This window comes from Drosophila sulfurigaster, chromosome X (genome assembly GCF_023558435.1).
Source record: "Drosophila sulfurigaster albostrigata strain 15112-1811.04 chromosome X, ASM2355843v2, whole genome shotgun sequence".
NCBI lineage: Eukaryota > Metazoa > Arthropoda > Insecta > Diptera > Drosophilidae > Drosophila > Drosophila sulfurigaster.
Window position 1 is genome coordinate 3,903,635 of NC_084885.1, and position 22,930 is coordinate 3,926,564.

At 37.7% G+C, this 22,930-nt stretch overlaps 1 protein-coding gene across 1 annotated transcript; it reads left to right on the forward strand.

Annotated features, from left to right (window-relative positions):
• The first annotated feature begins 175 nt into the window (after positions 1 to 175).
• Positions 176 to 7,317, forward strand: LOC133847727 (leucine-zipper-like transcriptional regulator 1 homolog). The gene is made up of 6 exons (XM_062282921.1): positions 176 to 1,254; positions 1,922 to 2,230; positions 2,303 to 3,412; positions 3,469 to 3,644; positions 3,706 to 3,884; positions 4,946 to 7,317. The coding sequence occupies exons 1-6, from the start codon at positions 353 to 355 to the stop codon at positions 5,348 to 5,350; spliced, it is 3,081 nt and encodes a 1,026-aa protein (XP_062138905.1). The 5' UTR covers positions 176 to 352; the 3' UTR covers positions 5,351 to 7,317.
• The last annotated feature ends 15,613 nt before the right edge of the window (positions 7,318 to 22,930 follow it).

Consider the following 22,930-nt stretch of genomic DNA (forward strand, 5'->3'; position numbering starts at 1 on the left):
TAAACATGTAAAATGATTCATTTAAAAAAATAGTAACATCAATTGTCTTAATTTTGACGGCAAATGAACAAAGCTTCGTTAGGTTAATGCTCACCGAACTAGTTTGGTTCAAACAGTTCCATTTGAGTGACCCTTGGAGTTAAATTTGTTCTGAACGAATCAAAGAACACAACTCGAAGAAAATATCACACACATAGAGAAAGAGAGAGAGAGAGAGAGAGCATTAACAAACATAGTAGAGAAATATAAATAAATAAATAAAAGCAGAGCAGGCGCAGGGCAGCAAAAGTCCTGCAACGTAAATTGTATCAAGATAAGCCAACGAAGGAGATTCTACACCTGTAATGCTTTAATGCTAAAATCGATACTTGGCGCGGACACGAATGGTTCTGCGGAAGATCTGCGAAGCGGAGGCGTTGGCGGCGGCGTTGCCAGCGGCAGTGGCAGTGCAAGTGGAAGCGGGGGAGGCGGAGGAGGCAGCAGCGCAAGTGCAAGTGCAAGTGGAAGTGGCGCACTCAGCCGTAACAGTTGCGGCCAGGGATCCAATTCGATATCCAGTGGCCTAAGCACTGTCTGTGGCCAAGTTCAAGTGGGAGGCAGCAGCAGTGTTCCCGGTAGTGCGAGCAGCAGTCGCTCAAGTGTCAGTGGTGGTGGCAGCACACCAGCAACTGTTTATTGTCCCGCCTGCGTAGCAAGCAGTTCTCAACAGCAACAGCAGCAACAACAACAACAACAACAGTTGTCCTCGAGTGCTGGCGAGGCTGTGTTGGTGCATTGTGACAGCAAGTCGGGCAAACGGATTAAGCCGCGCAAGAGTGCCTCATCGGTGGGCTGTTTGGACGCCCAGCATATACGCAACAATCTGAGAATGTCCACCTCGAGTTCCATGCGCAGCACACGCGGCATTGCAGCCGCCGCCGCTGCTGCCGCCGTCGCAGGCACCAGCTCCAATTCCGGCTCTGGAGGCTCCGCAGCCGGTTCTTCGGGCTCGGGAGCCGCAAGTGGAGCAGCTGGCAGCAGCAGCAGTAGCAACACCTCGGCTTCGGCGATCATTCCCTGCGGCAGTGCCTCGAACGGAGGCAGCGGCAGCCTCGCCTACGATACCAGCAGCAATGGCAGCTGCAGCAGCGTCAATGGCAAGGCGGGTTCCCCTGGCAGCTACAGTTGCAATGCTCTCAATGTTGACTTCAATTCGTACACATCGACGCATCAATGGACGCGCATGCTGGAGTGTGCTGAATTCGTCGGTGCCAAGTAAGTAGCTTCTGAGACAATGGAAAAGTCAGTACAGTGCACGCTCGATAAACGAATTTCGACTGATTTTCATTTAATACTAACACTATTCCTAATGCAATCTATATACATATAATCTAATCTGTCGATTTTATTCAACAACTTACATTTATATATTATTTTCAATTTCATTTGAAATCTATATTGTCGAAAATTCGTAGGAGTTTTCATATATTGTAAATTATTTGAACATTCCTGGTAATTCCATTATGTCGACACAAGATTCACAATGCATTTATATAATATAACATAGTCAATTATAATAATGAAAAGTCTTATCCCGCTTTCTGATGCATTTATCCTGTTTTAATAGTAAATTTGGTTTTGATTTCTAACAATATTTAAAAAAAATTATACAAAATAATTTTTAAACAAGAATGTATTTATTTTAGAATTATGTAACTGAAAGATTTTCTATTATGGTTTATGAGTGTACATAGTACAACTCTCTCTTAAAGCAGATGTTGGTACCTTCTCAGGTCTTTCCCTGCTCAACTCTTCTATGGCTTTACCTAATCTTTTTTTCTAATGCAACAACTTTCAGAACTAACAACTGCAGAAAAACTGTAATGTTCTCTCCTTCCAAAGTTCACTGTACTCAAAAAACCTGCTCTAATCTCTTCCTTAGACGGAGCAAACACACGGTGGTCGCCTACAAGGATGCGATGTTTGTCTTTGGCGGCGACAATGGCAAAAACATGCTCAACGATCTAATACGCTTCGGGGTGAAGGACAAGTCATGGGGACGGGCTTGTGCCACAGGAACACCGCCGGCGCCACGTTATCATCACTCGGCCGTCGTCTCGGGCAGCTCGATGTTCATCTTTGGCGGCTACACCGGCGACATACACTCCAACTCGAATCTGACCAACAAGAATGATTTGTTCGAGTACAAGTTCTTCAGTGCCATGTGGGTGGAGTGGAAATTCTCGGGCAGGTAAGAACACAGAACATCTTTAGTTTATTTTTAATGAGAAACAACTGATGAATCAACCATTTGTTTGGCTAGGCAACCGGTGCCACGATCCGCACATGGCGCCGCTGTTTACGACAACAAAATGTGGATTTATGCGGGCTACGATGGCAATGCACGGCTCAACGATATGTGGACACTGAATTTAACCGGCGAGAATCATCAATGGGAGGAGGTGGAGCAGAAGGGCACACGTCCGCCGACCTGTTGCAATTTCCCGGTGGCCGTTGCCCGCGATGCCATGTATGTGTTTTCGGGCCAAAGTGGCTTGCAGATCACCAACTCGCTGTTCGAGTTCCATTTCAAGACACGCACCTGGCGTCGCATCTCCAACGAGCCGGTGCTGCGTGGCGCCACATCGGCGCCACCATCACGTCGCTATGGCCACACGATGGTGCATCATGATCGCTTTCTGTATGTGTTTGGCGGCTCGGCGGATTCAACGTTGCCCAACGATTTGCATTGCTACGATTTGGACTCGCAAGTGTGGTCCATCATCCAGCCGGAGCAGAACTCGGATGTGCCCTCAGGCCGGGTGTTTCATGCGTCGGCTGTGATCAGCGATGCGATGTACATCTTTGGCGGCACCGTGGACAACAGTGTGCGACGTGGCGACACGTATCGCTTTCAGTTCTCCAGCTACCCGAAGTGCACGCTGCGCGATGACTTTGGCAAGTTCTTTCAGGAGAAACAGTTCTGCGACATACAGTTTATCGTTGGCGTCGAGGAGATACGCATCCAGGCGCACATTGCATTTGTGGCGGCGCGTTCCAAGTATTTACGCAACAAGATCTTGTCGGCGCGCGAGGCACGGCAACAGCAAATGGAGAAGGTCTATGGCGTTGGTCAGGTGGATGCCCAGGCATTGAATACGGGCGTCGGTGGCGATCGTGTCCCGATGCTGGAGGTGCGTTTGTCGAAGGCATCGCCGGAGGCATTCGAGATCATACTGAATTACATCTATACGGATCGGATTGACTTGAAGGATTCGTATAGCAAGAACATTATCATATTGATCACGGACATCTATCAGCTGGCTGGATTGTTCACAATGCCACGTTTGGCCCAGGGTTGCATTCAGTATCTCGAGTATAAGATCAACAAGGTGAATGTGCTCGAGGCGCTCTACAATGCGGATAAAAGCAAGTGAGTATTGTTTGCCTTTTATTTTGTATTTAATAACTAATGATATTTGTCTTTAGCATTAAGATCATCAAGGATCATTGCATGCAGTTCATCATTAAGGAGGAGAATTTCACCGAGGTTGTCATGTCCAGTGAGTTCAGCGATCTTGACAAGCCGCTGCTCGTCGAGATCATACGCAAACGTTTGCATCCCAGCAAGCTGGTGATGGAAACCAGTTTCGAGTCCAACATCGGTACAGCACAAGAAATACAATATTTTATATATTGCATACTATATATTGCATGTATTTGTAGGCACCACTTTGGAGATCGATTTGGCCACATTTCTGGAGTCAACGGGCAAGGACTTTTGCGATATAATCCTCATACTGGAGGATCATGTGATACTGGCCCACAAATCTGTGTTATCAGCACGTTGTACCTATTTCCAGGGCATGTTTCGTTCGTTCATGCCACCGGATAATACCGTTAATGTGAGTATGCAAGTTTAATTCAAAAATCTGTTACAACTTTTAAATTAAAATTTTTGAGACTTATCAAAAACTACCTTATTAACAAATGAATATGTTTGTTCTAATAATACTTTTATATTCACGAAGTCAACACATAAAGTTATCTCAAAAACTTTGTCTTTTCGACCAGTTAAAAGACATTTATTAGATTATGTTAAAGTGTTGCTGCATTTAAGCAATTTTTATAAAATAGAACACAAATGAACTTGCTTAAAAAAGAGAAGACAAAGAGTGCAGACCAGTTTAACATTTTATACTTACAACAGATTATATTGATAAATGAATAATGCAAGGAACTGCATTTAAGCAATAATTCCATTAAAGTATTTCATTATACCCGCTACCCATAGGGTTGAGGGGCCTGTAACAAGTAGAAGGAGACATCTCCGATCCTACAAAGTATACAAACTCTTCATTTGCGTCAACAGTCGAGACGATAGAGCAATGTCCGTCTGTTTCTCTGTCCGTCCGTCCGTATCAACACCTAAATCTCAGAGACTGTAAGAGATAGAGCTAAATTTTTTTGACAGCCCTTGAAATGTTTGCACGCAGATCAAGCCACGCCCAGTTCCGCCCCCGAAAATCGATAAAGAAAAGGCTTTAACCGATTTTTGGTACATACAATAATAGCTGCAGTATTTATGATTTTTAAAAATTTGGTTGCAAAATCTATATACAAATTCTAGAAGTTATTGGAAAAATACTTTTATATAGGCAAAAACGACTACTTGTTATGGGTCTTAGTAGCTTTGGTTGACAATCCGGTATATTTTGCATTTTACATATGGTATATATTGAATGCAACACTGTATAAGTATACCAAATATAGCTATTGTTATATTTTTAGTATTTTGCTTTGTATTCTTGCTTGCAAATTGCTTCTATTTAAAATGGGTATCGGGTATCTCACAGTCGAGCACACTCGGCTGTAGCTTTCTTCTTTCTTGCTTTCTACCTTTTTTGTTATTCTTTCATTTTCATTATTATGAAACTATTAACAACTCGCTTAACTCGTTGAACAGATACAAATTGGCGAAATTTCACCTTCACTGGAGGCCTTTCACTCGTTGCTACGCTATATTTATTATGGAGAGACTAGGATGCCGCCACAGGATGCATTATATCTGTTCCAGGCACCGTGCTTTTATGGCCTATCGAACAATCGCTTGCACGCATTTTGCAAATACTCGCTGGAGCATAACATAACGTTTGAGAATGTATTGCAAACGCTGGAGGCGTCGGATATAACGAAAATCTATGACATCAAGGAGTATGCATTGAAGTTAATTGTGAAAGATTTTGCAAAGGTCGCCCGGTTGCCAAAGATAGCCGGATTGTCGCGTGAACTGTTGCTGGAGATAATACGCGCTGTGGCCGATTCGCAAGGCGAGTTTCTGACCCGCATCAATATCAATACCGATATCTGAAAACTAGTGCTGCTACAGCCGGCTTTGCAGTTGTTGCTCGCCTGGTTGCAAATCGGTCGTAGCACGTAGAGCAGCAGTAGCGGTTGATAGCGCAATATACCGTATATATATATATATACTATATATCGAACTTAATACCCTCCACCTCCACCTCTACCTTTTTTATCATCATCAAGCACGCATCCAATCCAAAGATAGAGCGAAAGAATGAGCGAGCAAACACGAATTCGAGCGAGATAGCGAGAGTAGGATAAGTTGATTCATTAGATGTGGTAGTCAGTAAGTGGTAAAATGGTTAGTCAATAGATTTGTATAATGTCATGCATTCTGTAGGACACAATCTATACTTGCTTCGACATGTTCGCGTCCGTCAACTCTTCAACGTAGATTCTAATTCGATTTGAATCTCCAAAAAAAAAAAAACAACTAGTTTTTAATTGAGTTAAATACTTTACAAATTACTTTAGAGCAGACAGAGAACGAAGGAAATTATGCAGTAGAGATTATTTGATGTGCAACGTGAAAGTATATAAACATATTATTTAATTATGTTGAACTCAAAACACGTATGCTTATTATATGCTCTATATACATATATATTACACATGCATATATCCACTCTATATATAGCATACTTTATATAAATGTATGTTGAACTAGACGTACATATTCTATCGCACAGATATACGGTTATTTATCATTTATATTTGTTGTATGATGATGTACTTTTGGCACTGCAGTTTAACCAATAACTTAACTAGCTCTAATTCATGTCCTAGCTCAAAGCTTACACACACACACCCACACACACCCACACACACACACATTTATCATAAAGCGTAAATGTAAACACGATATTCAAACTGTACTTTTAATTGTTCATGATTGTACTGTACTTATTATCAAACGCATATTTACCTAATTAAAAACACCCGCCAGTTAGTTAAATGAGCAATAGAATACAGACAACAACAACAACAACAACAAAACAGTTAACGATTTACAAAACGTAAAACAGAAAAAAACATGAGCAAATAATTATAACAAAAAACAAAATGAACAAATTTTAAGTCAATTGCAACGATTGAACACTCTTGTTTTTCCAATTTTATAATTATTACAAAAACAAAAAAAAACAAATATATAATATATATAGATTTTACATATATACATAAATATCTTGTTTCTTGCCAGATAAAGATGATAGTTTATTGATTTTGATGACAGAATTGTGATAGCTGTTTCTGTTTAAAATGTATAGTAATAGTATTTTAGTAATTATTATTCTTATTACTAATTGATTTCACTTTACATTTGATGCATCCCCTTTCAAAGCAATATAATTTGAAGAATTATTATTTCACTTTTATTTTTTGTATGCCGTTACGTCTTCTCTCTTTTGTTTTATATCTTATATTGTTCACTTAGGAGAAACTACTCATTAAGAATAATGTTATTAACTAGAGTTTAACATGAAAGTTATTTCGATGTTAGTTTTGCTGCTCATAAGTTTATCATTGTTAGTTACGATCGTCTGACCATCGAATCAGACCGTCTTTTGATCCAATAAATATATAACTACGCATAAAACTATCGTCATCATTCAGTCACTCCAACAATCATTCCCATAATATTGGAATCGAATTAAAAAAAAAGCGAATCTCTTTAAAAAGTAAACTTATTTGATATACTTTTGTTTACAGTATTCCCGAAAATGTGCATAACAATAAATAATATTATGTTTCGTTTTATTTCCAGCAAAGTCTTGAAAATTATATTGTGCCAAAACTATTTTTAATTGAATTTTGCCTCAAGTTTATGATTCAGGCACATTTTCTTATCTTGCATTTGTAACACATCCATCAAGGTCACACACACACACACACACACACACACACACACAACCACACACTCACATCAAGCTCTGCCCTCTCTCAAAACAAAAGAATGAAAGGAAAAGAACAAAACAGTTTTGAATATTATAAAATTATATGAGTATTATTTATTAAGCATAGTTTATATACAATAAACAAGTCAAATATACAATTGAATGTATGTATGAAGTAAATTGTTGTTTTCATTTTCATGATGCTTGGGAACCTAGAGGGAATTGAGAGTTTCGATGATGGGGGGAATAAACCGAATGTCGGAATGTGCCCAAGGGAATAACAACCATAATATGCATACAATTGTCAAAGAGTGCCCTTGGGTATTTTTAATTTCTGCCAGTTGAAAAGCTCTCTCTCTCTCTCTCTCTGTACAAAAGGAAACTTTAACAGCACAACGCCCACACACACACACGTATACATACACGCACACGCATACACAAAGCTAGAGAATGTGCTAATGTAAGTTGGCAATGGCCCGAGGAAAAGTTACAGAGATACAACAACTACAACAAACAGTAACAACAACGACAATAATGTGAATGAGTATAGAAATACAAATACCTAATAAAATTGTAGACAAACAAACAGCAGCATAGCTAGAAGGATAGAGGAGCGATTAGAGAGAGCGAGAGCGAGAGCGAGAGGGAGAGAGCGAGAGCGATGGGAGATGGGAAGATGGATAATATAGATAGCACAGCTCAATGGAATTAAAACAAAACAAAAGGCTGCCAAGGACAAAGCCAAATCGAGTTGAGCTATGTCGCCTCGGCAGCTCTCGCTCCCTCTCCCTCTCCCTCTCTCTCTCTTTCCCTCTCTCGCTGGCTTGCTTATCAAATGCAAATTACAAAATCAAATATGCCAAGACCAGAGAGTTTGCTTCCCCTCAGGCAAGTCAGCCAGGCAGTCAGGCAGCCGGCAACAGTCAGCCTTTTTGGCAACAGTTTGCAACACTAGAGCAGCAGAGTCTGAATTGGCCAGAGCTGTCTTTAGTTCTTAGAAAAAAAGGCTACAAGCAAAAATATTCGAAATTATAAAATTGAAGGTCAAGAAAGGGTTCAATAAACTTGTTATTTGTTTAAAAAGACATTTCAATTTCGAACTTTTCACAAAATTATTACATTATTCAATATTTAATGTCGAGCTAAACAAAAACTGGCAGAATTGATGTTCAATAATAATTCAATATATTCGAGACTTATTATATATATTTCGTTACCTTTTGAAAATAAATTTAAATTTTGAGCTTTTCAGAAAATTATTACATTATATGGTATCTCTATTTATATATTCCTTTTAACATCAATTATTTAATGTCGATCTGAACAATAGTTCAATATAATATTAATATAATATTATATATAATAGTATTTGGTTAACATTTGAAAATACATTTAGATTTTAAATTCTTTAGGACATAGCCAAATTATTTGCTATACAATCTTGCATATAGTACAAAATATGGTATTTTTTTAATGTATTAGTATTCAGTATATTTAAGTATTTTCCAGAATATTAATTTGGTACATTTTATGAAAAATACCGTATTGTTTTCCTTATACTAAAAATGAGTAGTCAAGCAGACTCAACTGTAACTTTCTTTCTTCTTAATGCTATATCTGTGCAATATTCTTCATTTTGTAGCTGATTTTATTTACTAGACATTGGCTACAAATGACCTCCAATTACGATTGTAAAAACATTTAAATTTAAGCCTCTTACGAGCAGAATCTATTATATAGTCTAAATATATATTTATACTGTAGCTTTTTTTATAATAAATATTTGTTTTTTATAGATATAGAAATGAATTAAAGCAATGAAGGTCAAAAATAGTTCTATACTTTTGCAACTATCTTTTTTTTTGGGTAAACATTTAAAAGATAGGAAAACTATTGACTACATTGGTTTATATGTATATTCCTTTCATAATTAATGATGTCATTGTTTAATTTGCACAATAAATTCTTAAATTTATTGATGATATTCTTGGCTAATAAATGGCTATCACGCCGTAAAATAGCCAAATTCCCAACTCTAACGCTGGCCTTGCAACTGTCATACTTTCAGATACATGCTGGTACATTAAACTGGAGCTGGAGCTGGAACTGAAGCTGAAGCTGAAGATTGAGATACACAACTGCACGCTTGCCAGTGCCTAATACGACAATATACGCTCTCTATCTCTCTCGTAGACAATTCAATTTATTGGCATTGGCAACATGTTAAATTATTTGAAAACTATCATATGAATTGTGTGCCCCCGGGGTGGCAATCGAGACTCAAGTTTGAGATGTCCATACAACTACATACGAGTATAACTACATATTCGTAACTTTGTCTGCTAGAAAATACTTCAAAAGTTCATTCAATGTCTGTTATTATGTGACAAATTTCGTCAGAGTCATGTTTGAATATTTATGAGCCTATGTCTCTCTTCTTTTGTTTATGTTTATTGTGTTGTCTAATGACAATTGCACCAAAGGACTAAACTAATCGAATGTTTCTCCAATTAATCGAATTGTGCAGCCTATTAAAGTTGACGTCTTTTTTATACCGAGTCTACCCAAAGGGTCGAAGGGTATTATAACGTTGTACCTGCAGGAAATGTTTGTAACAGGTAGAAGGAGGCCCTATAAAGTATATATATTTTTGATGAGCATCAACAGCCGAGTCGATATAGCAATGTCCCTCCTTCTGTCTGTCCGTCTGTCCGTATGAAACACTCGATCTCAGAGACTACAAGAGATAGAGCAATATTTTTTTTCGACGGCATTTTTTATGTTTGCACGCAGATCAAGCTTGTTTCAAAACTTTGCCACGCCCCCTTTCGCCCCCGCAACTCAAAAAAAATAATAGTAGTATTTATGATTCCTGAAAATTTTTTTTACGATCAGATAAAAATTGTCAAAGTTGTTAAAGAAATACTTGTGTATGGGCAAGAACGCCAACTTACTAGAGGTCTTAGTTACTTTGACTGACAATCTGGTATATTTAGCACTCTATAGTATACCATGAATGTAGTACCATATCAATATACCAAATTTGACATATTTTTTTATAGGTTTTATAAGGTATATTATGTTGGTATATTTTAAGAATAATACCGCACACCCTTATTCAAAATGAGTAGAGGGTATCTCACAGTCGAGCACACTCGACTGTAGCTTTCTAACTTGCTTTTTTTTTAAGTGACCCAATTTTAATTATAATCGTAACAAGTGCTTGTGTCAAGTTACTTACAATTTTAAATCCCTTTTAATACCCTGTAGGTGTAGCTGAATGTCAATGCTAAACTAAAACTCATAACAAACATTTGTTATATCAGTATTCCGAATCGAAATGATTGAGGTGCATAAAATGAATAATGTTGATGAAAATTCCTTTTAAATAAAGAACAAATTCTGCTCATCCAATGAATAATTTCTTTATTTTTGCAGAGTGTGTTTTAACCCAATGAATTAGTTGATTTGCTGGCAACCTTTTCAATTTCTGCTAATTCGCTGCCGCTGTCAGTTCTCAGTGCTCAGAGGGGGAGAAAATGTCGAGAAACAAGAAAATAAATTCCTTTGCCGCCTGTCAATTTATAAGTTCATAATTTAAGCCAACAAAGCCAAAGCGATCGAAGTCAATCAGCTATATAATATGTATGAACTAGAGTGTGGAATTGGAATGAAGTGAGTGAGTGGGAGAGAGGGGGAACAATGGTTAGCAGGGGGGTGGATGAAGAGTTTTCTCCTTTTTTTTTGTTGGGATGTTTGGGGCTCGTTTCGTGATGCTTTTTAATATCCGTTTCATGTGGATTTATGCGCTTCAAGTTCACGCTGAGCGCCAACACATAAATTTCATGGCAATTGAAGCACGCCAAAAAGAACAACAACAATGGGAGGCAATCCTCACTCCCTCCCCCTCCCCCTCCCTCTCCCGCCGTGCCCCATTTCTTTCATTGAACCCAAATAGCTGACAAAAAAGGGTTAACTTGTAATGGATGCGGATGCGACAGCGACAGCGAGAACTTTCCTTAAATTGACTTGTGGCATTTTTCAAAGTTTTACCAAAACGATTCCCAATTTTGCCGCTGACCAACTTCGATTAATTTATAGGGTTAAGGATTTGCGCAGTTTCTTCTCCGCCTCCTCCTCCTCCTCCTCCACCTCACTTTTACTTTGCGGAGGAGTGAGCTGGTGGTAGACATTGTCCATAAAGTGTCATTAAAGTGGCTGCCTGATTAAAGGCATCAATTTGATGCCCATTCCCATTCCCATTCCCATTCTCATTCCCATTCCCATTCCCGAGCACACAACTCAATTCGGCCCCATTTGCCCCATTGCATATCCATGGGAGAAGTTTAATTAAAAAACTGTGCCCCAAGCATCGAAACCTGCATCGCTCTGCATCATTCTCAGTTGGCAAACTGTCATTTACCCTGCACATTTAAATGCACCTAATAATCTACAATTATACATACATTTATTCGTAGTTCAAAATAATTGTAATAGTGGAACGAAATTATTTAAATTAAATAAGCTATAGAAAACAAATTCTTAACTCAATCATGATCTACAATAATATAAAAAAAGTAAATAAAATAAAGTAAAGATTTCGAAGTGTGCTAATGGAATTTCAAATAGTTGGTGAATAATTTTATATATCTTCAAACTATTTTAACTATACATAAATTTTACTAAACAAAGAAGAAAAACGAAATGTTGCAATGTTGATCTAAACAACAATAAATAAATATGCTACTTTTGGATAAATTTAAAAAAAAAACATTAAAATTTCGAATTCGGCATGACCAAATTATTTGCTATGAAATCTTGCACATTTTTGTACGATATGGTATATTTTAAATATAATAGTATATATAGCATTCGATATATTTTGTTTTTTGTTTCAGAATATTAATTTGGTATATTTTATGAAAAATACCTTACTGTTTGCTCTTATTGAAAATGTGTAGCGGTTATTTCAACTTTCCTACATCTTATAGCTACAATCTTCAATTTGTAGTTGATTTTATATACTAGACATTGGCTCTACAACAAAATATTGCAATAAAAATATTTTGAGAAGTAAATGAAATATTAAATTATTCTAATGACATTTTAAATTGATTTAAATTGATTGAATTTAGCTTCTATTGATATTCAGTTTCCATTTTTAAACTAAATGAAATACTGTTTATTATTTTAAAATTTGTAAATCGACTAATTAAACAGTTGTTTAATTGTTTTTAAGCATCTAATGATATTTGGTATGTAAAATAAGCTTAAATGTTTCCAATATATGTATTTATCATATTTTAATTCAATAATAGAATTTGTAGTAAGACAAAATATCATTCTGTACATTCAAATTTAACTTTACGTATTCAAATTGAACTTTGAGAAACAATTTCTAGAGTTTGCCAAAAACCGATTATAAGAATTGAAAACTTTTCAATGGCAAACAAATAGGCGATATACCCGGATTGCATGATAGTGGGAAGCGAGTATTAAAACAACACCTGGCAATTGAAGTTTAATTGGGCAGACAGAGCAAAATGCAATATAAAGTAATTACGTTCTGCCTGCTGTTGTTGCTGCTTCTGCTGCATGGCAATCCTTAACCGTTTACCCGTTTAACCGTTTACCCGTTTCGCCCGATACAGTTGCAGTTAAGCTTATGACATTGACTTTTATTCGGGGGTACAGTCAGCGCAAAGCATTTAAAAGCTCATTTGCAGGCTAAGTAAATGCTGTTGCTTGGCACGTGACACGCCCCCCGCCTTCCACCCTTCCCCTTCCCCCTTCCTACACCCAATTGTCATGCTTGATGACATTCACTGAAGGACATTTTGACGTGGTGTCAGTTTGAAAGGAATTGAGATTGAGCTGGTATTGGAGAGCCGCTCTCTCTGTCTCTATCTCTCTTTCTCTCTCTGTCTGTGTCTCTCTCTCTCTCTCTCTCTCTCTCTGTCTGTGTCTCTCTCTTATCAGCTTTATGACCAGCGATAGTTTTCATTTAGTTTATGGCACTTTCATCCCGAGTAGTTGTTGTATTTGTGATTCGCCTTCGAGTGTGTCAAAAGGTTGAAGCTCAAGCTCTGAATATTTGTGCCCGCACATAAGCATTTGCCTTCCTTTCCTTCCCTCCCCCCTTCTTCCCTATCTTACCCCAAACCCAAAGTCATGTCATTTCTGTTTACTGTCGAGGTGGCAAAGAGAAAAGGAGAGAGAGAGAAGCAACTTCGGCTTTCGTGTCCTGTGCCTCAACTGATTTCCTGTCGCGACGTCAACGCTTCCTTTACTGCCGTTTAACTTTTATACGAGTCCCTACAAACACCCAACTTCCCCCCATCATCGCTTCCCCGCTTCCACGCTCCCCACCTAGCTAGTCCCTTTTGGCTAGCTCACGTGTTGTAACACGAAATCCGTTTGGCACATGGCATTTTGGGCGCATCGTGTGCTTTATGGACCAAATGATTGCCTGCTCAGGGGCTCAGTTGATTCGGCATGGCAAAAGCAAAGGCAAGCCAGGGCCAGCCTTGCTAGTCAGCGGCAAACACGAATTTGCTTTTCAGCACGCTACCCAGATAGATGTACTCACAGAAAAACACAGAGAGAGAGAGAGAGAGAGTGAGAGAGTGAGGGAGATGCATATATCTGCTAATAAGTAAAGCTCTTCAGCTGTAAAGCACCCTTTTCACCCTTCCTCAAGCTCTCAAGTACACAAACATACATTTTTACTCACATCCACTTGGATGTTTGCTCGAGTACTTACACTGCTATTTACTTTCTCGCACACTCGTCAACAAATTAAATACCTGTAATAACTTTTGCGATCGTTATGAAATTTTCAGAATAACATGCAGAGAGCACAACATTTCAATTTCAACAGCAGCTCACATTCAATTTGAAAGCATTGCGTATTAATTGAGTTCTTAAAACTTGGGATATAAAAGCTGCTTTGTTTACTTTCTAATTCAGTTATATTGTTTATTGTTTATTTACTTTAAAATTCAAATAGTATATATATATTAACATAATAGTTTATTGAATTGATTTATTCAAACTAGAATTATTATTATTATGTGGCCATTACAACCCTTTATCGGGTCTCAGCCTGAAGCGCGATGTGCCTCCACGCGGCTCTGTCCTGAGCGCGCCTTCGCCAGTTGGTAACACCAAGTGTGGACAGGGTATCCATCACCTGGTCCTGCCAACGCGTTCGGGGTCGTCCTCTCCTTCGTGTCCCAACAATCATCGCATCAAACACCTTACGAGCCGGAGCATCTTCATCCATACGGGCAACGTGGCCCAGCCAGCGAAGTCTTTGAGATTTCACTCGACTGGCCACGTCAACATCGCCGTATAGCTCATACAGCTCGTGGTTGTATCGGATGCGATAAACATCGTCCACGCAGATTGGACCAAAGATTTTGCGAAGAATTTTCCTCTCGAACACTCCAAGAGCAGCTGCGTCTGACTGCGTCACAGTCCAGCACTCCGCACCATATAAGAGTACTGGAAGAATGAGCGTCTTGTAGAGTGTGGTTTTGTGCGTCGAGAGAGAGCTCTACTATTAAACTGCCTACTGAGCCCAAAGTAACACCTGTTGGCAAGTGTTATTCTCCGCTTAATCTCCAGACTGACATCATTTGTGCTTGTTATAGCAGTGCCTAGGTAAATAAACTCCTTGACGGACCCAAAGCTATAGTTTTCTGCAGTCAGCTGAGAATCAAGACGCCGCGATTCTCTGCTAGAGCACACCATAAACTTTGTTTTTTCCATGTTAACTGCTAGTCCTACTTTTGCTGATTCCTTTTCAATAGCCCCGAAGGCTCCTGTGACATCACGCTTGGTGCGGCCAATGATATCAATATCATCAGCGTAACCAAGGAGCTGGACACATCTGTTGGTTAATATCGTGCCCGTCCGATGTACACCAGCCTTTCTTATAATACTCTCCATTAAAATATTGAAGAGTATACAAGACAGCGAGTCACCTTGTCTGAGGCCACACTTGGTAGTAAAGGTTTCGGATTGGCCACATCCTACCTTGACAGAGCTGATGGTGTTGCTCAATGTCATTCTGCAAAGTCTAGTCAGCTTTGCTGGTATACCAAGCTCAGACATGGCGGCATATAGGCGATCTCGCCGGGGGCTATCAAATGCAGCTTTGTAGTCGACGAAGAGATGGTACGTGTCGATCTGGTTTTCGTAAGACTTCTCCAGGATTTGGCGCAAGGTGAAAATCTGGTCAACAGTGGACTTGCCAGGCCTGAACCCACACTGATAAGGTCCAATCAGTGCTTCAGCATGGGGTTTCAGTCTTTCACACAATACGCTCGTTAGGACCTTGTACGCAACTGGAAGAAGACTAATTCCGCGGTAGTTGGTGCGCACCGTGGCATCACCCTTCTTCAGGATGGGACAGATCATGCTGAGATTCCAATCTTCGGGCATGCTCTCCGTGAGCCATATCTTGCTGATTAGTTGGTGCATGCTCCTACCAACATATCACCAGCTGCCTTAAACAGTTCTGCCGGCAGGCCGTCAGCACCTGCAGACTTGTTGTTCTTAAGCCGTTGGATTGCATCCTTGACTTCGATATGACTCGGGATTGGCACTTCAATATCAGTGCCATAGATTGGGGTTCGTGGATCATAATCTTCAGAGTCTGTGCTTGAGCCAGATAACAGACTCGAAAAATGATCCCTCCATAACCTCAGCACGACCTCTGCTTCTGTGACAAGGTTTCCATCATCGTCCCTGCACGCCACTGCACCAGACTTAAATCCTTGGGTCAGACGCTTGACCCTCTGGTAGAAGTTACGTGCTTCATTTCTGCATCCGCTGCTCTCTATGCTCTCACACTCTCGCCTTTCCTGCTCTTTCTTCTTGCGTCTGAAAAGGCGTTTTTCGTATCTTCTTCTCAACCTGTAGACGTCCACAATAGCTCGTGTCGCCCCAGCCTGCAGTGTTCTTCTGTAGGCGGCGTCCTTTGCAGCTGTTGCGTCACGACACTCCTGATCGTACCATGGATTCCTTGTTATAGGACGCTGGAATCCAAGCACCTCTTCTGCCGAAGCTCGCAGGGAGTGAGATATGAGCGCCCACATATCGCTTATGTCTTGAGGTATTGAAGGTGCTCGGCTTAATAGCCCCGAGACGTGAGTGGAGAATGCATTCTTCGCCTGTTGTGATTGCAGCTTTCCGATGTCCAGCCTTCTTAACGCACTTCGACGTGCAATCTTCGCCACACATAGCCGTGTGCGAATCTTAGCTGCAACAAGATAATGGTCGGAGTCGATGTTGGGACCCCGACAGGATCGTACGTCGAGTATGTTAGATGCGTGCCTTGCATCGATCACAACATGATCGATCTGATTTCTGGTCAGTCGATCGGGAGAGAGCCAAGATGCCTTATGGATGTCCAAATGACGGAATCCGGTACTACGAACTACCATATTATGCGCAGCTGCAAAGCCTATTAATCTGAGACCATTGCTCGAGGTGGTCTCATGTAGACTAAATCGCCCGACGGTGGCACCAAAGATGTCTTCTCGTCCTACCTTGGCATTAAAATCCCCGAGGAGAATTTTAATGTCATGGGAAGGACAGCGGCCATAAGCTCGGTCGAGCTCCGCATAGAAAGCGTCCTTGGTGGCATCGTCCTTTTCCTCCGTTGGGGCATGTGCGCATATCAGGCTGATGTTAAAGAATTTGGCAGTAATTCGGATCGTTGCAATTCTCTCGTTTATTGGCCGAAAGTGAGAGACTCGGCGCCGCAGCCTGGCACCTACAACGAAACCACAACCAAATTCATGCCGTTCTGGATGGCAGCTGTAGTAAATGTCACAGTTCTTCCTCTTTATGCAGCCTTGTCCTATCCATCGCATCTCCTGGATAGCAGTGATGTCAGCCCTACATTTGTTGAGGGTATCTGCTAGTTGTTGAGCAGCACCAGGTCTGTACAAAGTTCGTACGTTCCAAGTGCATACTCTCAAATCATTGTCCTTTTTTACGTTTGCTATGGTCGTCAACGTTAGATCGGTTCCTTTCCGAGGCTTCTCTTGCTTCCTTCACTGGAATTGTGTTTTGCATGGGTGGATTCCAAGTCCTACGCCAAAACCTAGTTTGTAGAGTTAGGACTCTCGTCGCGCGCTTTAGTTTGCCACTCAACGGTTGTCGAGCGACAATCCAGGGAGAACCACGTGGAGGTAGTGCGTCGGCTTGAAGAAAGCAGTGACAGGAATCATGCTGGCATTCACCAAGTTGAATGCAATCAGACACTTTGACCTGTATGCTTCCCCCCCCATTCTCCCTTCAAACTAGAATATGTGTCTCAATAAAATTAAGTTATTATTTTGAAGCTCTAGTAATTTCTATTTTGTTGATTATTAAAGATTAATATAATTATTTATTGTATATAAATTATACATTAAAATATTATAATAATATACCACTTATTTATTAATGTAGGTATTTACCACAAGCTTAATAAGTGTTTATTAATTTTTGGAGATGTTTTTTTTAGCGCATTGCGATTGCTAAAAAAAAGGCTCAACTTTTCAACAGCATTAATCTGTTGTGCGTGCAATTATTTTAATTTAAATGTCGTAATTAAAAGATTGTGGCTTAATTCACCATTAAATGTATTGTACATATTTGTTCGTGCCAATTACATTATGAGCAGAAAATAATTATAACAATAAAATGACAGATCTATTTTCATGAATTATTAATAAATCCATAAAATTAATTTCACACTCGTTTACAAAATGTTTTTCCAATTTCTTTGTTGTTTAATTATGTGCAGCACTTTATATACCCTCTATCTATAGGGTAGAAGGGTATTATAACTTTGTGGAAATGTTTGTAGCAGGCAGAGGGTGACATTTCCGACCCTATAAAGTATATATAATCTATATAGATTTCTATGATTCTATGTTTCCCACAAATTTGGTTACTCAGCTCAGATAAAAATTGTAGAAGTTACTAAAGAAATATTTTTGTGTGGACGCTTTCTTAGTACGGGTCTTAATTGCTTTGGCTGACAATCTGGTATATTTTGCATTCCATTGTATATTTGGATTACAATATTATATATGTTTATATATTTTGGTATATTTTAGTATTTTTGTTGTATATTAATGTGGTATAAACTAAATCTGGTATATTGTATACTCTATGGTATATATATATTTATTTATGAATTTTGGTATACATATTTTAGTATTTTTGTGGTATATTTATTTTGTATAACTTAAATCCGGTATATTTTCTACTTCATGGTATACATATATTTATATAGGTTGGTATATTTTTAATATTTTTGTGGTATTTTAATTTGGTATAAATTAAATACGGTATATTTTTTGCTCTATGATATTTTTTGAATATAGTACTATCTATTTACCAAAAGTATTTTAGTGGTATATTAATTTGGTATATATTAAATCTGGTATATTTTGTAACCTACGGTATATTTTGAATGGAGAACTATGTAAATATACCAAATATGACCTTTAGCATACTGTATTTTTGCGGTATATTTATTTGGTATATTTTAAGTATAATACCGCACCGTTTTGCTCTTATGGGTAACAAGTATTTCACAGTCAAACATACTCCATTTTACCTTTCTTATTTGTTTTTTTTTTCTGTTGTTATCGAATTAACAATGGAATTTTGACCATTCCATGAAAATGGCATTAAATGAAGTGTTGTGTAAATGTGAAATGTGCGCGTTTGCATTTGATGCGATTAAGCAAATGAACGTGCACGTGCATGTTTATGCATGTCAATAGTGCATAGCATAAATATTTACTTAAGCAACACATTTCCGGTGTGAGTTTGGTTGCTGTTGTTGTTGTTGCTGTTGTTGTTGATTGATTTGAAATGAACATTGTTAAGCTATCAAATATCAAACTGTCCCATATTTGTCCTTGGGCAAGTCATTTTGGAATTTGCGCCTGAAGCTATGCAATAGTTTCTTTTGAATGTTGTATGTTGGCAAACGCACACAAAAGCCCAAAATTACACAATAATTTTCATGCATGTAATTATCGCACACAAACAAACACACACAGGCTGGAGGGCAAAAGGTGCGGAGGAAAGTGCAAATTGTTCGAGTGGCTGCGACTAACATTTGATAGACATTTACACTCAACTTCTCCCACACACTCGCTCTCTTCTCTCTCTCTCTCTCTCTCTCTGTCTCTTTGAGTGTGTGTGTGACTAATAAGATTACAAATTATTTTGGCTAATTGCCTCTGACATAACTAATAACAACTGCAACAGCAGGAGCAAAGCTCGCAAAGCTACTTCGTGAATGGCAGTTGGAGTTAGTCAGAGACAGAGACAGAGACAGAGAGAGGGAAGGAGAAATGACGAAAGACAACTCCTATCGAAAAGCAAGACTCACGTATACACACACACACACACACACACACACCACACGCACACACAGATGCGCACGTAAATATCGTAAGCTACGTGGCCTAAGCTAGCAAAGAGCATTTCCGCCCTGCGCCTAATTGTATGCCATAAAATAATAATTACAAGCCATGCATATGGCTCCTTCCCGACATTCTCTCTCTCTCTCTCTCTCTGTCTCTCTCGGTTGGAGGAGCAGCCAGATTTCCGTTTCAGTAACCTATGAGTGCGGTTCGCACCATCAAATTGCATTTGCCTATTGCTTACTGCCCAAAGTGCAATCAATTTCAACAATCGAAGCTGTGCAGTCTTTCATTAGAGCCCGAAACCTCTTAAGAGGATGAACTAATGGAACGCCTTAAACTGCAGCCGCAGCTCAACAAATTGTTCGAGCTTTTAAAGCATGAAAGTTAAAAGCAAACTAAACTGCATTCTGGAATCGTTGGCATGTCATTGGTATTTATTTCATTTCGTTAACTGAGTAATTTGGGCATCTGATAATTGCCTTTTATTATTAGGAAATTACAAAAGTCCAAGTCAAAGATATGTGAATTTGGTATTATTTCTAAGCCATTGTTAATAAACAAATCAATTAAAAACAAGATAAATAAAAATATAACAAATTAATATAACACAAAAATACCAAATGTAATGTTTGGTATATTGATATAGTGCTACATTCAAAGTAGCCATATATATTTGTAACCATATAGTACAAAATATACCAGGAAATACAAATATATCTGCAAAAGCAGCTTAAATATAATACTAAAGTATACCAAAGGCTTTAAATGTATATTGATATATCACTACATTGCATAAAATACAAAATATACCAGATATACAGCCAAAGTATCGAAGACCTGATTGCAGTAGGATTTTTTTTTGCCATTCAAAAGTATTTCTTAAATAATTTTTTTAATTTTTATCTGATCGCAACCAAATTTTAAGGAATCATAAATAGTGTAGTTATTATCGCATGTGCCAAAAATAATTAACAACTCAATTAAAAATCATCTTTAAATAATTGAATAATACAAATAAATCGATTTTGGTAAATTTTATTGTAGAGCAAATTTGTCTAGGAGTACTAAGCTTTTTGAATTTCTTTTTTATTTCGCATTTCTAAAAGCTTTATAGAAAAGTACAACATTTTAAATCAAAAATATGACAATAAATGACATATTTGTAAAGAATATTTTCTTAGTATAGATTGTTGTGTGCAAAAAAATGTACAATTAAATAATATATTCAACCAACTACAAAACGCTGAAGTAAACTTAACTTTAAGTTATAATATTTCAACAACATTGGAGATTTTTGATAGCCTATTTTTAGCTAAATTTCAAAAGCAAATATGTTTTACATTCTGCGTATTGTTTATGGATTGTTTGCTTAGATTTTCATTCCTTAACTTTTAAGCATTACAAACGGCGGATGAACAAATTTTCCATTTTATACAGTAAGTTGCAAAGGCGCATCAACTTAACTGCCGAAAGAAAACACTTCCGAGTTCCACTTTAAATCAATTTCTTGGAAAGAAAAAAACTTATTTATCCGAAATATTCACTTGGTATAGTATAAAGTGTATAATGATATAGGTAGGAAGGTTGTCATCGCTCTCATCGATGTGCGTGCTAGTTAATTTAGGCAGAACTTATATGCCGCGTGGCAGGCGGAGTTTTCGCCTACATACACAGGCTGTGTGGCATGTCAAGGACATACAGAGGAGGAGGAGAAGGAGGAGGAGGATGCATGAGGCTCACGTCGAACGGTAAATGTTTATGACGTACTCAAAATTGTCTATCAAGTTCAGCTGACGATGTCGCGACACAAACGAATGAACCAACAAGCGAACGAACGAACGGAACAGTCATAAAATGTCACTTGAAGCAAGTGGATGGATGGATGAGAGATGCTAGCTGGCATTTTCACCGGGGGCGGGGCGGGGATGGGAGTCAAAAGTGGGTGGAGGAGGAGATGGAGGAGGAGAAGAACTTGCAGATGCGTAGCAAGTTTTTGCCTTTTGTTCTTATGATTGAATATTTAATTCAATATGCCGTGCGACCATTTGCTTGAGTCTTTTTTTACGAGTTGACATCGCAAAAGTTGCGTTGCGACCGACTTCTTCTAATTAGACGCATCATAAACATTTAATGCCAGACGCGCATCATAAAATTCCGCCCAGAGTTGGCCAAACTTTCTGGCCAAGGAAATTTGCTGCAAAATGTAAAACAAATCAATAATTGAAACATATTTTGATTTCATTATGCGAAATTCGTTGTAAGCTCGAAATAACAAAAAATGTACCTATAAAATTAACAAATATTTTTATAGATAACAACAAGAAGAAGAACACCCGCAGACAAAGATATAATAATAATACATGGATGTGTGTATGTAAACAGTTGCCATAAAATGTGCGGCAATTGTTCACTATTTGTATCTTGTTTGCAACAATACACTTTCCACAATTGGATATCTTTCGTAAGGCATGTAAATTAAATATATGAGCATACTATAGAAATATGAAATTGCTATAGGTTAAAAAAACATCATAAAATAGCTATATATTAAACATATAGAATTAAAAAAAAACAAGTATTATTAGTTGGTTTTTAAATTAAATATTTTTTAATCATAAGAATATGAAATAATATAAGTGTTATAGGTTAATATTGATTAAAAAAATAAAAAATATTAATGAAAATTTATTGATATTTTTTAATTTGACGAAAAAAGACTTTATATTTTATTTATATTATTATTATTATATTATTATTTATTTTAATTTTTCAAATGTGATCTGAAAAAAAACATAATTTAATAAATATATAAAATTTGCAAAAAAATGTATATTTGATATTTAAATTTTAGATTTTGAATGTAAAATTGCTGAACAAAAAAAAAATAGTATTCATCAGATATCAAAATTTGAAATATATTATAGCCCAAAAAAACCAACTTTACAAAATTAGATAGCCAAAAATTAAAAATTAATATACCTCCAAGCAAATATTCAAAATGTTTAAAAAACTCATAAAATTGCTTTAAATTTATTTGGATCATCAAAAAAATCATATAACATTATTTTAAATAGAATAAAGAATATAAAACTAAATGATTTTATTATTAAATTAATTTTAACTAGCTAGAAATAAATAAAATATAAAATATACAAAATTAAAATATGTAAAGTTTTATTTTATTTTTAAATTGTTATTTAATTCTGCATAATTAATAATGGAATATACAAAGTTTTAGTTCTA

Excerpts from the sequence above, each read along its gene's own strand:
- LOC133847727 (XM_062282921.1), top strand. The coding sequence starts at position 353 with ATGCTAAAATCGATACTTGGCGCGGACACGAATGGTTCTGCGGAAGAT. Across the intron at positions 3,413-3,468 it reads TACAATGCGGATAAAAGCAA|CATTAAGATCATCAAGGATC; the intron begins GTGAGTATTGTT and ends ATTTGTCTTTAG. Across the intron at positions 3,885-4,945 it reads CACCGGATAATACCGTTAAT|ATACAAATTGGCGAAATTTC; the intron begins GTGAGTATGCAA and ends CTCGTTGAACAG.